This window comes from Bos grunniens, chromosome 7 (assembly GCF_055505025.1).
Source record: "Bos grunniens cultivar Pamir isolate PY7600 chromosome 7, Bosgru_T2T1.0, whole genome shotgun sequence".
NCBI lineage: Eukaryota > Metazoa > Chordata > Mammalia > Artiodactyla > Bovidae > Bos > Bos grunniens.
Window position 1 is genome coordinate 49670046 of NC_141171.1, and position 15214 is coordinate 49685259.

The 15214-nt window shown below is 41.0% G+C and overlaps 1 protein-coding gene across 2 annotated transcripts in view; it reads left to right on the forward strand.

The window, feature by feature from the left end:
- Positions 1-2744: 2744 nt before the first annotated feature.
- KDM3B (lysine demethylase 3B) overlaps positions 2745-15214 on the forward strand; it is a 57751-nt gene continuing 45281 nt past the window's right edge. For both annotated transcript variants that reach the window (XM_086411811.1, XM_086411812.1), the window contains exon 1: positions 2745-3060. In XM_086411811.1, the coding sequence (XP_086267937.1) occupies positions 2863-3060 (198 nt within the window). In that variant the 5' untranslated portion in view covers positions 2745-2862. The remainder of the gene's footprint in view (positions 3061-15214) is intronic.

A 15214-nucleotide genomic window follows, 5' to 3' on the forward strand; every position in this document is an offset into this window, starting at 1 on the left:
TGACCCAGCTTCTGTTAAGACCTCAGTTATTTCTGGCAGTCTGATTTGGTCTCCTGTTTCCCTGGTACTTATAGCCATCTCTTCTTACCTCCTGTCACTCTCACTTCCAGCAGGGTGAAGTCAAGTATTAATCCATTCTTCCTCCCTGAGAAATGCTAGATGGTGCAATTAGAAACTTGTCTAGAATGGTTTGTAGGCTTTGGGAAGTATGGAGAAGGCGTGATATGGACCTTGTCCAGGAGTGTCTTTTCAGAGTTTTCATACATTTTGTTGTGGAGAGCTGGAGATAAAGTTGTCAAAATTCAAAGTCCAAAGACCTCAGCAATTTCACCATCCTGAAAATACTGGTTTTGGAAAACTACCCTAGCAGCAGAGCTGCTTTTTCGCTCTAGAAGGTGGTATTTTCCCTAATGCTTCAATTTGGAATGTTCATTTGCTGAAAGAAGCTGTGTGGCTCACTCTCTCTCTCTAGACCTTTCTATTCCACCCTTTCTTCTCCCTCCGTTAGCATTCTTCCAATGTGTGTGGGTGAAGTGTAGTTGCTTAGAGAGCTAGGCAGGAGCCTCTTGTCCCTAAGGCATAGCCTTTCTTTACCAGTTGTAGCAATGACTTGCCAGGCAGCAAGAAGAGTCAAGTTGCTTAGCCTCCGACCCAGTTTTCTGCTTCAAATTGGTGACACTCATCACTGAATACCAATGAAGTGTGCAAGAAGACAGGATTGGCTTGACTACCTGGAGGAGGAACTTTGAGGGGATGAAAAAACACCCTGAAAAGAGTGGGAGTTGTCCTCTATCCTGGAAACAAAGTAAGAAGGGCTTTGAAGGGGGTAGGGCTATATAGCATGTGGTTAAAGAATCTCAGAATCACAGGTTCGTTCTTTGTATAAAACTGCTGTTATGTTTCGCCTACTGTTTGAGCAGGGTTAAGGCCTGAACAAACTTACTTTCCTCTGCTTTTTTTCCTTTCTGGTCAGTTTTTTTGTTGGGTTTTTCTACTGTTTATTTTCTCTGAAGGCTAGTGTGATTTCATTTTCCATTGCTGAAGCATAAGAAAGAATATAAACTTTATGAGGGTTTTGTTTTATTCTTTGAAAACTTACTGGCTTATGAAAGTGTTGCCATATTTGTGAATTAATTATTTATTTTTTGTCTTTGCTTTCCCATTCCTGAGCTTAGGCACAAAGACACCACTTGTGTCTGGTGCTGTGAGAAGCTAGCTTTGGACAGTGGGACAGTAATAAGAGCTCCCCATGAGAGAAAATCCCAGCAGTGAATTTTAATGGAAAATCTACAAGGCAGCTAGGTCATGTATGGATTCATCTCTTTCTCTCTTACCAATTACAATTTGTGAGGAGTGTGTTTTAAGAGGTGTCTCGGCCCAGAAAAACCAAGAAAAACTGAATCAGGCCTCAGATTGGCTATGGAAGATGGACACTATAGGGAATAGGGAGAGGAAAAAATCCAAAGAAATGTTTCCTTGGTGCTCCATAAGGTTAGTTCTAGAATGGCTTCACTGGATGTTGTACTTTGACTGAAGCCTATAACTGGTACTTCCCTCTGGCCCCCAACCTTTGCTACAAGGCAAGTAGGTCAAAGGTAAAGAAGATTATGGACAGATTTCTAGGTAGGCACATAAGTCTGGAAAGAATGCTACTGCTCTTAATTGTCTGTGGGTCAGATCAGTGAAAGAAATGGGTACTTTTAGGGTAGTAATCATGGATTAATACCATCTTTTCCTGGTTTGTATCTACTTCCATGTATACTCTGCATCCATAAGATTATGGAACTTGTGCTAGTCTCTAACGTGACCAATGTTAATGACTGAGATTTCTCATTGCCCAGTGTAAACAAAAATCTAGGCAAAAAATATCCCACTATCTCCCCTTCTCTACAGCCACTTTTCTGACAGGAGTATCAGTCTTCCATGCCTATGAATTCAGATAGGAGTGGTGGGGTTTTCTTTGTCCCCAGCTCCACTTATTTCCATGGTAAGATGTACTTTGGTCTCTTTCCAGTTCCCTTAAAAGTTGAATTGAGAAACACCTGGACTTAATAACATTGGCTGATTTGGAAGCAGGAAGAAGCTCCACTAGGATATGTCAGACTATTGAGATGTTGGAAGCACGTTGGCCTTCAGCCAATATAGAGTGGCATTATCATATACAATGGGTATAAAACGTTGGTCAATTGGAAAGGGACCTATGAAGTATTGGTAATATATAATGAAATGGTACCATGTTATGGACAAGTGAGAAGAAAGATATTGTGTCCCATGGACCAATGGGAAGTTTCCTAAAAGATAAGGACAGGAGGGTAGTGCCTATTTTCAGGCTTGGAAATCTATCAGGTACTGGGGCACTAACTTCTTATCTCAGAATATCAATTCTCTAGGTAACTTGCCCCTCAGCCACCCACCCCAGTTAAAGTCTTTGGTATACAAGGAGGGTAAGCTAAAACCTCAGATAAAGGGGCCCCCTAAGGGCAATATGGCACCAGGATGGTGCCAAGGGAGACTGAAGGACCCGCCCACTTCCCCACCCCGGCCGAAATTGCAATTCCCCTCCCTGCCGCAGGGGGCACTGCAGGCCCCGGGGAGGTTGGGGCGGAGCGCTGCGAGGGGCCCGGACCTGCCGGCCCGCTCCGAAGCGCGGGGGGCGCTGTGCGGGGCCCGGGCTGCGGCTCCGCTCCCGGCCACGGGGGGCGCTGCGCGGCGCCGGTGGTTGGTGGTGGCTGTTGGGGGGGGGGGGGGGGGGAGCCGCGGCCGCGGGTGGTGCGGAGGGAGGCCTTGCGGGCGGATCGGGAGATCGGCGGCGGAGGTGGTGGGAGGCGGCGGGCGGGAGCACGGGTCCGGCCGGCCCTGGCGATGGCGGACGCGGCAGCCTCCCCGGTGGGCAAGCGGCTGCTGCTTCTGTTCGCGGACACCGCGGGCTCGTCCTCGGCCTCGGTCCCCGCGGCGGCGGCGGCGGCGGCGGGCGGAGATCCGGGGCCTGCGCTGCGCACTCGGGCCTGGCGGGCCGGCACGGTGCGGGCCATGAGCGGGGCGGTGCCCCAGGACCTAGCGGTGAGTGGCGGCCGAGGCGGGCACTCGAGGCCGGGGTTGCACGGCCTGCGGGCGGCCTCCCCGGGGGCCTTTGTGAGGGGGCGGTGGGGTGGAGGTGACCCAGTTCCGCGCCCCCAGATCTCCTCAGCGCCCCCCGCCGGCTCCTCAGCACCCCGAGCTCTGGCCAGCATGGCTTCCGCGTCGGGGTGCGCGCCCCGGTTTACCCCGGGGGGCAGCCAGGGCGCTAGGAAATGCTGCCTCCACCCGGCAGGCCCCGCCTCCTGAGCGACCCCTTTCTCAGCGTCCCCCCCCCCCCCCAACACTCATAAGGAGCAGGCTCTAGCACCCTGGGTTCCGGGGCCCCTTAGAGTTCTGCCCGTGTGCCGCTGCCCCCTGGAAGAAGCGGACCTGTAGTCTCCAGCCTCTCGTGGGAGACCTGCGCCCTGTTCCCTTCTTCCCCGAGCCCCGAATGGGGCGGGAATGTGGGCACTTGTGGGAGATCGAGAGGCTGCAGTTGAAGCTGCTCAGAGCTTTTTTATCTGGCAGTTACTTCCTCCTCGTCTGAGCCAGACTCGGCCTGGCTGTCTCCAGAAAGGCCAGCTCTCTTCAGACTCCTCTGTCTTTGCGCTTCTGGGTGACAGGAGCTGCCGTAGTGCCTGCTTTTGATAAGTTTGAGATCTGTCTTAGCAGCCAAATGGGGCTGTTGGGTGGTGCTTTTTATCTCCTAGCTGGGCAACTCCCCCAAACCTTGGGAGAGGTTTTGTTTTGAAACTTTGTGTTGGGGCATGGCCACTTTTGAATACTTGTCTTGGTGTATTTTGTGATTAAAGTTGTTCAGTAATAGAACTTAACTAGCATTCGTGTCCGTGATGCGTTATTTTTGTTAATGTAGCTACAAAATGTTGTCTTTGAACTTTGGCAAGCCTCTTTAGTTCCTCATTCTGATAGCGGCCCTAGGTTCTGTGTTGAGATAAGGCTGTGAAAAATAGGGGGATTCTTTTAGATTGTGATAGATCCGCAGGCAGAAGGAAAATTTTCTTGATGAACTTGCTTTTGCAGATATTTTTTTCGCTGTAAACGGGAATTCATTTTGTAAGATTTGATGTTAACATTGCAGGTTTCTGATACTCATTTTTCTACCTACCGATCAGTGGTTTTAGACTCCCCGCCCCGCCCCATATAGAAGTCTTCTGGGTTTTGCTTACGGCTGGCTTTGGCTTTAAGAAAAAGGCTGCTTGGACATTTATGAGGCTTTAGTGGGGCGAATTTTTAAAGAGATATCAGGAATATAATAAGGTGAAGAGGATGATTAAGCAAGGAGATTTGGAGTTAAATTCCTTTGCGATTTCTTTAGAAGACTGCTTTTTAGGTTAAGACTGGGGGAGAGGTGTCCCTCCTAGATCCAGTAATTTACCACCTTGAATGCAAAACTTAGGTTAAGATCCACTATTAAATCCATATTTTGACCTAAAAACTTAGTCTGTCCTAGCCTTTCAGTCGAAGTTTTCGGTTCTAGTTGTTTCCTCCATCAGATGAATTGCTAATGAGCTCTGCACCTGAAATGGCTACCCATTCACTTTGTTGTTTGCTGAGCTCCCAAAGGGCAGTGGTTTTTGAAGCTCACGGAGATGCTGGACACCTGCTAAGCTAAATACTGAAGAATTGTGCCACTGGGCCCATGGCACTGGTTACTCAAACCAAGTAAAAAGTTTCAGTGATTCAAAGCAAAGTGTTACAACTGTGTTGAGGTCTTGGATGGAGATGTATGCATTTAGAAGCAAAGGCAGTTTGGGGTTTTAAGAATAGGCTTATGCTTGTCTCATATGTATAATCAAGGAACATAGATGAGAAAAAAAAGCGACAACAAAACTCAGCCTTTAAAATATTTTACTAGCTTGCAAAATTGCTCAAGAATTGCTGCTGTGATGATGAGGTTCAGTTAATGACAACAACTAATATAGAATCAGAACTATCCGTTTGTTTTCCTTTTTCATTAAAGAGATTTCCTTTGGACCTTTGGCATGTGTGCCTTTCCAATTTTGCACCACACAACCGTAGTAAACACAACTGTCTTCCAATCAAAAGTGTTCTTCCTGTACTCAAGGGTGGAGTTTGCAAGCAGCTGGCCTGTGATTGGACAGATTTTCATTCAGTTATGTTTAAGATGTTTTCAGGCATGCCTGGTTTTGAGTAATGCATGGCAGGGCGCCCCCTGTTAAGGATGAGTAATTGAGGGTTGAATGAATGAGTTTTTGAAGTGATTGCAAACACTTTGCAATTTTAGGCTCCATTAATATCCTCTTTCTAAATAATTTTGATCCAGAAGTCTTTCAAAATGTAGTCCTGATTCATTAATGAACCCCCCCCCCACCTTTTTTTTTGGAAAGCATTACTAAAGCCATAAGTTAGGATCTTGATCAAGAGTTTTGTTGAAAAGAATTTGATAGCTGGGCATTTTCCTCACCAAAGCTATGCTGAGAAATAACTACTGAGATTTTGAATTAAGTAGTTAAACATCTTTTTTTCCTTTCCCTCTTCCATGTAATAGTAACTTTATTTGTATTTCAAAATAGGCTTGTTATATTTGAAAAAAAGTCTAGTTGCAAAATTAGTATTATGGATTTTTATGCCTTTCTAACGCTGTGTCCTCTTTGTGTTCTGGATCGTTATTGGTCCGTGTAAGTGACAGAGACCTTGGGACCTTCACATTTGTAGCCATGGTAAATACACAGATACACAAAAACATAGATTTTTCTTTTGGGGGATAATAAAAGCAAAACTTACATTTTGCAGAATGTCAAAATGCCAAGAGTATACACAGGAAGGTCAACAATCTGCATCCTTTAGCAGCTTTCACTTGTTGAAGAAGCCTTGTGTGTCTTCTTAATACTGGTACAAAAATATAAAAACATCTCTCTCTACACAAAAGGTGGGGGGTTTTTTTGTTTGTTTGTTTGTTTGTTTTTAAGCAAATGCTATCATACTGTGCAATATCTGTAACCTGTGTCTTTTTTTTTTCTTTCCATTTAACGTTAGACCATGGGCATCAGTACCCATGACCTTACTTATCATTTTAGATAACTACATTATAGAATGGATATACAATGATTTATTCAATCATTTCCCTTTATGATGGACATTCAAGATATTTTAAATTTTTTAGCACTTACAATGGAGTTAGTATCCTTGTACATATGTCTTTATGTAATCATGGTTTTATTTCTAGGTTAGCCATCCAGGAGTGAAATTGTTGGGTTAAGGAGTACATGTATGTATTTTTATTTTATTAGGTAATGCCAGTTTATTTTCCTGTGAGATTATAGCGTTTCATACTCTGACCCACATGCAGGCAGTGCTTGTTTCTTTTCATCCTTGCCATCTCTGGTGTCAGCAGTCTTTGTCATTTTTTGTAATCTGATGAGTGAAAAATAGTATCTAGCATTTTTATGACCACTGATCTTTTTCTGTGTTTATTAGTCTCTTACATTTCTTTTATGAGTTATTTATGCCAAGTTTTTGCCTGTTTCAAAAAATGGAAGTTTTCTTATTCTGTTCAAGTTCTGTATTTGGCACATTAATCCCTTTACCTGTCAAGAGTATCATTTCTCTCATTTGTCTTTTAACTTTGTTTAAGGGTTGCTTTGCCACATAGAAAAATAAAATGTTCCTATCAGCAGGTCTGTTAGACCTTTCTTAATGGCTTCTGGGTTTAATTGCTTGGGAAGAAGACACCCACCCTCACCCCTGCCACCTTGAGCCTGTATAAATATTCTTCAAATTTTCTTTCTAATGTTTCATTTTTTTACCTTTAGATCTTTAGTCCATCTGGAATATTTTTATAAGTGGCATGTGTGGTGGACAATGTAACTTTTCCTACTGAGTAGGAACCACTTGTGGCAACACCAATTTTATTAACTAAACCATCCTTTTCTTTCTATGTGATAGAATTAAATTATGCTTTTAGTAGTCATGAATTGTTTTGAATGTATATCTTACCTGTCTCAGCTATCCAGAACTTGCAACAGGAGTAAAAGCATATCTGCCTTAATTTTTTTAACCCTTTAATTTTTTCATCTTTATCTAGAGGAAAGGTGGGCTCTAAAGTACTCCTTTTCTTTGATTTGAGTTGGTGTAATAGATGTGGGAGTGTCAAGGCTAGTACCATATTTCTTCCGTCTGGTAATCTTCCAAGAGGAGTGAAAGCATATCTGCTTTTTTTTAAAAAAAGAAAAAACTCTTCCTGCAGACTCTCCTCTTTGTCTCAGAGTAGGTGGACTTTAAAATAGCTGTCTAGTTTGTTTCTAGATAATGTAATAATTTGCAGTGTACGATTTAATATTATTTATTCTCAACCTAAGTTCACACATAGAACTTTAGCCCTAATTGAATTAGGAGGTCAGCCTTTAATGATTATCCATAAGTGTTCTTTTCTTGTTTATAATCCCTAAGCTAAATAAAAATCTGAATAATATTGTAGTACACTGTTTATTAAAGTCAGTAGAATATGTTTTGTGGATCAGTGTATGGTTTAGAGAACTTTAAATAAAAATGAGATGGTGCAAAAGAATGGTTAAATGTGAGGCCATCTACACACACTTTTCATCCTAACTCTCCTCTTACAGCAGGAGGTCTGTTTTTGAAACATTGAGCCACTATTGAATTTTTTAGGCACTCAAGTGCTTTGTGTAAGTTGCTTTTTAAAGTTTGTCTTCGTTTATGTGTGTGTGTCATTTTTGATACTTCTATCTTACTGTCTTTGCATTCTATTTATTTCAAGACTACAATGTGTCCACCAGTGGTCACACTGTACACTGGTCATTTTGTCCAGCATCCTCTCCCTTTACTGTACAATCAGATTTTTTTGTTTATTATGCATTTGTTTCTAAGAGTTGTTTCACTAACTCTCCATCTGTCAAGGACTCATTCCCTCCTTTAGTACTCACTTGCCTAGTTCTATTCTCCACCTTCTTCTTGTTGATTTAGTTTCCCCTCCACCCGCCTAAATCACGGGTAACTAACATGGCATTTTCTGTTAGTGATTTTCTCAGCAACAGCTGGAGTGGGTTCCAGTAGGCTTTGCTTCCTCAAGGCCTGGGGGACACAACACCTGTTGCTGTTTCTCAGTTTTCCACTGCCTTTGACAGGTTGGTGGTTTTTAAGCCCTCCTCATCCCACTGTTCCTACTGCTAAAGTGTCTTTTACCCTTCTGCAGTTGGATAAAACCTGCCTGATTAAACAGTGACCTCGATTAGTTTTGCAAGGGCAGGAGCTCTGGGGTGGGGTGGGGGGTGGGCGGTTGTGTCTTCAGGGGTAATCAGGCTCTAGGGAACTGATTCTCACTAACCAAACTCTTGAGACTGATTTGTAAATCCACATGTAATGTTATTAATTTACAATGGGAGATAAACCTATCCAGAGATCTGCACAGAGCCCCCTCCTGGTCTACTCAGGAGACCAAATTACAGATAAGAGGGATCCTTGTCCTGCAAAGAATCAGACAAGGAAAGCTGGGCGTTGCCAAATGGATATTTACAACATGCACTCTTGCTGATCCTCTGCTTTCCTAGTGCTTTCTAAGTGTTTTATACCCCTTTTACCCTTTGCTTTTGATTTTGTCGTCCATTGAAATCCTGTAAAGAGAAAAGAACACCTCTATTAAGTCTTTCTAAATCCCAGTGTTCTTCCTTTATCACTTGGTGAGATACTTCTTTTGTAATATTTATTAATTTTTCTTGGTGTAGATACATAAGCATATAGCTTATCTGCCCTTCTAGATTGTAAGTTCATCAAGAACAGGGAACATGTGCATTTTTACTATTCACCTTAAGTAGAATATTTAGAAGCCAGTATTACATCAACTTTTATTTCTGATTTTTTATTTTGTTTATTACGGATTTTCTACTCGGTGGCCCCCTGTATTTAACTTGATCTTTAAGGTTTTTTCTTTTGTATATTTTTACTGATATTGACTCACTACTGATTTTCTTCTTTATATGATTGGATTTATATTTGGGACCCCCATCCAAGGTACATTGTCAGTTGGTTTTTTGTGATTTACATCAGAGTTGTTAGATGTGTTTTGTTTTTCTGATTTTCAAGTAATACATGTCTAGTATACAAAATGTAGAAGTTATTTTAATAAAGCCCCTGTAGAATCACAACGTATTAAAAACTGCTATGTTTGGTACATAGTCTAATGTTTTTTTAAGTTGAATTCATACTGTATTTTCAGTTTTGAGTTTTTCTTTTAACTTAATATGTCAGTTATTTTCATGTATTACCAAAAAATTTTGTATTTTAGGTGATTTTAATTTTTTGTCATTTTTTGTATTTTCCACAGATAACATGTGTTGCTTTAGTAACTGAAAGAGAAACAATAAATGCTCTCAAAGAAATCTTATAGTTTTTATTGACTGGCTAATTTATTTAACTGCTCCTCTTTCATTGGATACTGAAATTGTTTCAGATTTTATGCTTTATTAATATTTCTGTGATGAATATTTTTGTGAATAAAGCCTGTTCTGTGTTTACTATGACTTCCTAGGATTATTGCCAGAAATGCTATTATGGAAATACAGGATATACACATACTTAAGATTCTTGATATATGACAGTTTTTTTTTCCTTTGAAGTCATTCCAGTTTATATTCTGACCAGTTATGAATTTGCTTAAGAAATGCATATTTATCAGAAGCCCAAGGTCCACTAGGCATTTCACATTATTTTATTTAATTTTACCACAGTTCTGTGAGGTATTTACTGTCCCTGTTAATAGACAAAGGAAGTAAGGCTCAAAGAGGCTAAAGTAACTTGCTCCCACAGCCAAGAAATGGGGAAGTAGGGGTGCAAATCCACATCTTTGTGATTCCTCTGCACCTAAAACCATTTATTTACACACACACACACACACACACACACACACACACTTTGTATTCAGCTTATTTCTGTGCTCAGTTGCATTTGACTGTTTGCAACCCCATGAACTGTAGCCCACCAGGCTCCTCTGTCCATGGAATTTTCCAGGAAAGAATACTGGAGCAGGTTGCCATTTCCTACTCTAGGGGATCTTCTTGACCCAGGGATCTAACCCTTGTCTCTTGCACCTCCTACATTGGCAGGCAGATTCTTTACCACTGTGCCACCTGGGATTCTAATATCATTTGTAACAGTTCATAGTTCATTTAGAATGTAGTTAGAAAAACTGGAAAAGAAAAGTTAGGAACCTTGGAAGTTAGTTTCCATTTTCCTTACCTTCTCATAGTCATTACCATATCCTGTTATTTTTATCTCTAATTTCTCAAATATGCTTTTCATTCATACAGTCTTGATCTAGATCTTGGTTTAGGCCTTTTACATCTCTTACCTGGGTTTTCATCACTTTATAATTAGTCTCCTTGCCTCCAGTTTCTTGCCTCTATGAGTTCTTTTCAAACCTGATCCCAAAGTTAATTCTTTCCTTTAAAAAAAAAAAAGTTAATTATATAAATAATATGTCTAAGGACAAAAAAGGAACATTTACTGATATTACCTTATTATCAGATAATACTATTACTTCTCCTATCCCAACCCTTCTCCTGTCCTCCCAACTCCCTAAAAAATCTGCAGCTTGCTTTTTTCCATATAATATATCTTAGAGTTCTATGTTCATCTGTTAGATACATCTCATTTTTAAAACTTCCTTATCCCATAATTTGAATAAAGGATGTTTAATACTTTGTAATTTCTATTTTGATTTCCTATTTAAACAGTATTGAGAAATTTTTCCCCTCAGATGGCATTATCTTTCTGAAATGCACATGAAAGATGTCTGTGTATATCATCATTTTCCCCACCCCACTTAAAACAATCAAACGCTCCCCCAAGGCCTATAGAAGACAACATAAACTCGCATGTGTCCAGGGCCAGGCTTGTGAGAAATAGCTGGGTGACAGACTGAAGGGTATAGGGGGGATTGACTACTGGAGAGTTCAGACATACCAACAGAACCCCCACTCTGCTGACCAAACAAGAACCTTTGCCACCAGGTTTCAATTTATCATCCGTTAACAGGCCAACAGAACACTTTACAGCTTACTAGCTGCTACATCCTCCTCCTAGAACACTGAATCTGCTCTTAGGTTTCTCTGCTTTTGCACCTGCTGCAGTCTTTCTCTCCCTTCTCTGCCAGAAGAATACAGTTTGTCCTTTGAGATCCAGTTTGTATAGCACTACCTCTTCCATGAAACCTTGTTTCCCAAAGCATATACCCTCTCTAATATGTTCAGTCTTTATTACTGCTCTTATTACATACCTCTGTAATAATTTCTGTACCTCTCTGTTGGCTTGCTCATCTAGGGTTTGATTCCTTCCTGCCAAGTGCTCCCTTATTCACCTTGATCTTCTTGGCCCTGGCAAGTGTTTTGTGCACATGCACACACACACACATATTTTTGAGGCATTCTGTTTTTGTTGAGTGAGTGAATAAATACCTTTATTAATTGTAGTAAGAATGGCCTTAGGGAGGACCAGAATCCAAACTGATTATTATATAATTATGTGGTTAGCATGAACGTTTGTATTACTCAGACTACTACTGTCTGATTTTATCAAACTTAGGTTAACTTACTTGATTTTTTAAAAAATTTATTTCATTTTAATGTCACTGAAATGAATGTGCATTACATATAGATCATAAAAGGGATTTTGAAATGAAAGTAAGCATTTTACCACTAACTCTCCTTAACTAAGGAAATATTTTACACATTTAGTCCTTAGGCTCTAGCTGTACAATAATACTTTTTGCAACTTTAGCAGTAGAAATTTTAAAAATACTTGAAAAAAACTAAACGCAAACTGTTTTAGTTCTGTCCAGATTGTCAACCTGCCTTGGCCATCTCTAACTCAGTCCAAGCACTACCATTGATTTTTGTTAGCTTATATCCCTTCTTCCTGTTTTGTGACCTAGCCACTGCCATTTTTAAAAAATGTTTGTTTGTTTGGCTGCACTGGGTCTTAGGTGCAGCATGTAGAATCTAGTTCCCTGATCAGGGGTAGAGCCTGGGCATCCTGCATTCTGAGCATGGAATCTTAACCACTGGACCACCAGAGAAGTCCCTGGCCATTACCATTTTAAGAGTTCCTGTTCTGTGTACTTTGACCTGAAATGGTTCTTCACCTTATATATTCTAACTCCTTCCATCTCTAGCTAGGAGGTGGAACAGAGTGCTAGGGCCAGAAATAAGCCATAATACTGGTAGAACATGTTTATATATACGCATTCCATATTGCTCTCAAAACAAATTTGTATTGCTAGCCTAGAGCAGTTGTTTGATCCTAGAACATACAGCACTGTGGTTGCCAAGTTCAATACTTCATTCCTTTGCCCAGGCAGGTTAGGAAATAATTGCCCTTAAATTAGGTGAAATATGGCTTTCAAATATTTCCGCTCTTCCATGGTGTTTTCAGATGTGTTATGATAGAATTCCTGAATACTAACATTTAAAATGTTCAAATTACTATATAAAGAATTAAAATAATTACAGCTTTGATACAATGACTTCTTTTAGTGTTGTCCTTATATTTGGATGTTGGTATGATTTAGTTTTGTGACTCATATGTTGGCTTCCCAGGTGGCACTAATGGTAAAGAACCTGCCTGCCAATGCAGGAGACATAAGAGCCGCTGGTTCCATCCCTAGGTTGGGAAGGTCCCCTCGAGGAGGAAATGGCAACCCACTCTAGTATCCTTGCCTGAAGAATCCCATGGACAGAGGAGCCTGGCAGACTACAGTCCGTGGAGTCGCACAGAGTCAGACACGACTGAAGCAATTTAGCACCAGCACCAGCACCATGTTGGTTTTTAAAGTAGTTGGCAGATTACCACTGTACATGGCACCTAGCTGTCAGGCACCAGAGAGCCTCAACCTCTGGTTTTCTAAGCTATGCCCAGAAGAGCGCTCAAGGTCAGATTCGACCTAGGATTTCGACAGCCTCTGTTCCTTTTCATGACTTGGAAGGCCTTCAGCCATTGCCTCCTCTGGACATCAGTTATGACACCACTGAACAGTAATGGGACTGCTGTTCTCCTAGTCTTTGGTTCAAAATCCAAGTCATTTTTGAGTTTTCCCTTACTCTTATTCCAGCCAGTCATCGTGCTTGTTGATATGACTCATCAACTCTCATGAGCCCTGGTCACTTCCTTCCTTGTCTCACTGCTCCCACTCTAGGTCATGTAAGAACACCCCCTGTTCCCCACCCCACTCCCATCTAAACCATCTTCATCCACTAAGTAGCTGAATTGTCCTGAAACAAACTGTTCTGCTTATGTTTTGACCTCAGAAACGTTTTACTGGCAGTTGCATGTATACACATTCACACACACACATACGTATCTCCCATTGGCAGATGTATGAACCCAAGTTTTATCCCAATATTTGGTGTCTTCCACATTGAGTATTAATCTTTTTAGTCTCATTGCCCACTCCTTCCCCACAGGGTGCTGTAGCTCCTGGCCGTCCTAGAACTTGATTGGGACTTTTTTTGGGGGGGGGACTTTTTTTTCTAACCTCATTCCATATCACTCCCTTTGCACACCTGAAGTGATCTCTCCTGCTTCTGAACATTCCCTATACCTTATTTGTTTTATCTTATGACATGTTATTGCCCAAGTAGTGCTTTACAATTGACCAAAGTACTTTTGAATCTATTACTTTATTTAGTCTTCACAACCAGTCCATGAGGTATGTTTTATCACAAAGGAAGAAACCAAGACTTGAGAAGCGAAGAGCGACTTGGTCAAGTTTTCAGTTAAAACTAACATCTTAAGATTAAGACGGAAATCCAAGCCTTCAGGAACATAAGCCCCAAGCTTTGTTCATTACTGCCTTTCTTGTTTCCTGAGTCTGTACTTAAATACAAGTTTGAATACATCTCTTTCCAGTTGTCAGCAAGTTACTTAAAGTTGTATATGATTCCCCCAGAACACGTATTAATATATGAATGAGCCCCTTCATTCATATATTTTATATATATATATATATTATATTAAATGTAATGCAGTTTAATGTTCTTTCTCTGTGAAAATCATGCTTCCCCTTTTGAGCCTTATTTTCCCATCACTTTTTTTTTAAGTAGATGTGAAACTTAGTATATTACAAGTAATAAACCTAGAGCTTTGTGTGATGAATTTAATTGCCCTACATTGTTTCCTTTGGAAGTGTCATATGAGAAATTTCTTGTAGAGCCAAGGGTTGGAAAAGTGTTGCTTCCATGAGATACTGCTTTGTGTTCTCCTTTTAGACAGTGAAGACAATGCAGCTGACCTCTCCATTTCAGATAGGCCTTTAGGAAGCTCAGAGCCAAATCAGTAATCCTTCATTCATCATATATTCCTCAGTCATACAGCTGTATAGATCCTTATTCTCTTCATAAGTTTTCCCTCTTTTTATACTTTAACAGTGACTTCCTATTGTAGTTTGCTTAGTCCTGATTTGCAAATTTATATTTTATCATTTTCTTGCATCTTTCCCAAAAGCCAACTAAAATTCTTTGAAGTAGGCTATAAGTACTCTATGCTATGCTATGCTAAGTCACTTCAGTCGTGTCTGACTCTGTGCGACCCCATAGACGGCAGCCCAACAGGCTCCCCCGTCCCTGGGATTCTCCAGGCAAGAACACCGGAGTGGGTTGCCATTTCCTTCTCCAATGCATGAAAGTGAAAAGAGAAAGTGAAGTCGCTCAGTCGTGTCCAACTCTTAGCGACCCCATGGACTGCAGCCTACCAGGCTCCTCCATCCATGGGATTTTCCAGGCAAGAGTACTGGAGTGGGGTGCCATTGCCTTCTCCTATAAGTACTCTAGCCTTTATTAATTTTAGAAGTTCACAATAGAAGTATAAAAAATTTGTCTTTCCACCTATTAGACTATGAGCTCCTTGAGACCAGTGTTCTAGATTCCTTTCCGTATTCCTGAACCTAGCATAGGGCCTTATACATAGTAAGCCCCCAGTTAGTGTGCTTAGATGTAAATTGGAAACTAAGAGTTATAAATCTCAGTAGGATTATGGCTAGAAATTACTAACTGTAAATAACTAATGCCCCCTCAACTCTGTACCCTCTTCTCAGAGTGAGGATGAGACCAATTTCCTGGCTCTGAAGTAAGATTGGTTTTTATTGTCCATTAAAAGAAGTTAAAAACAA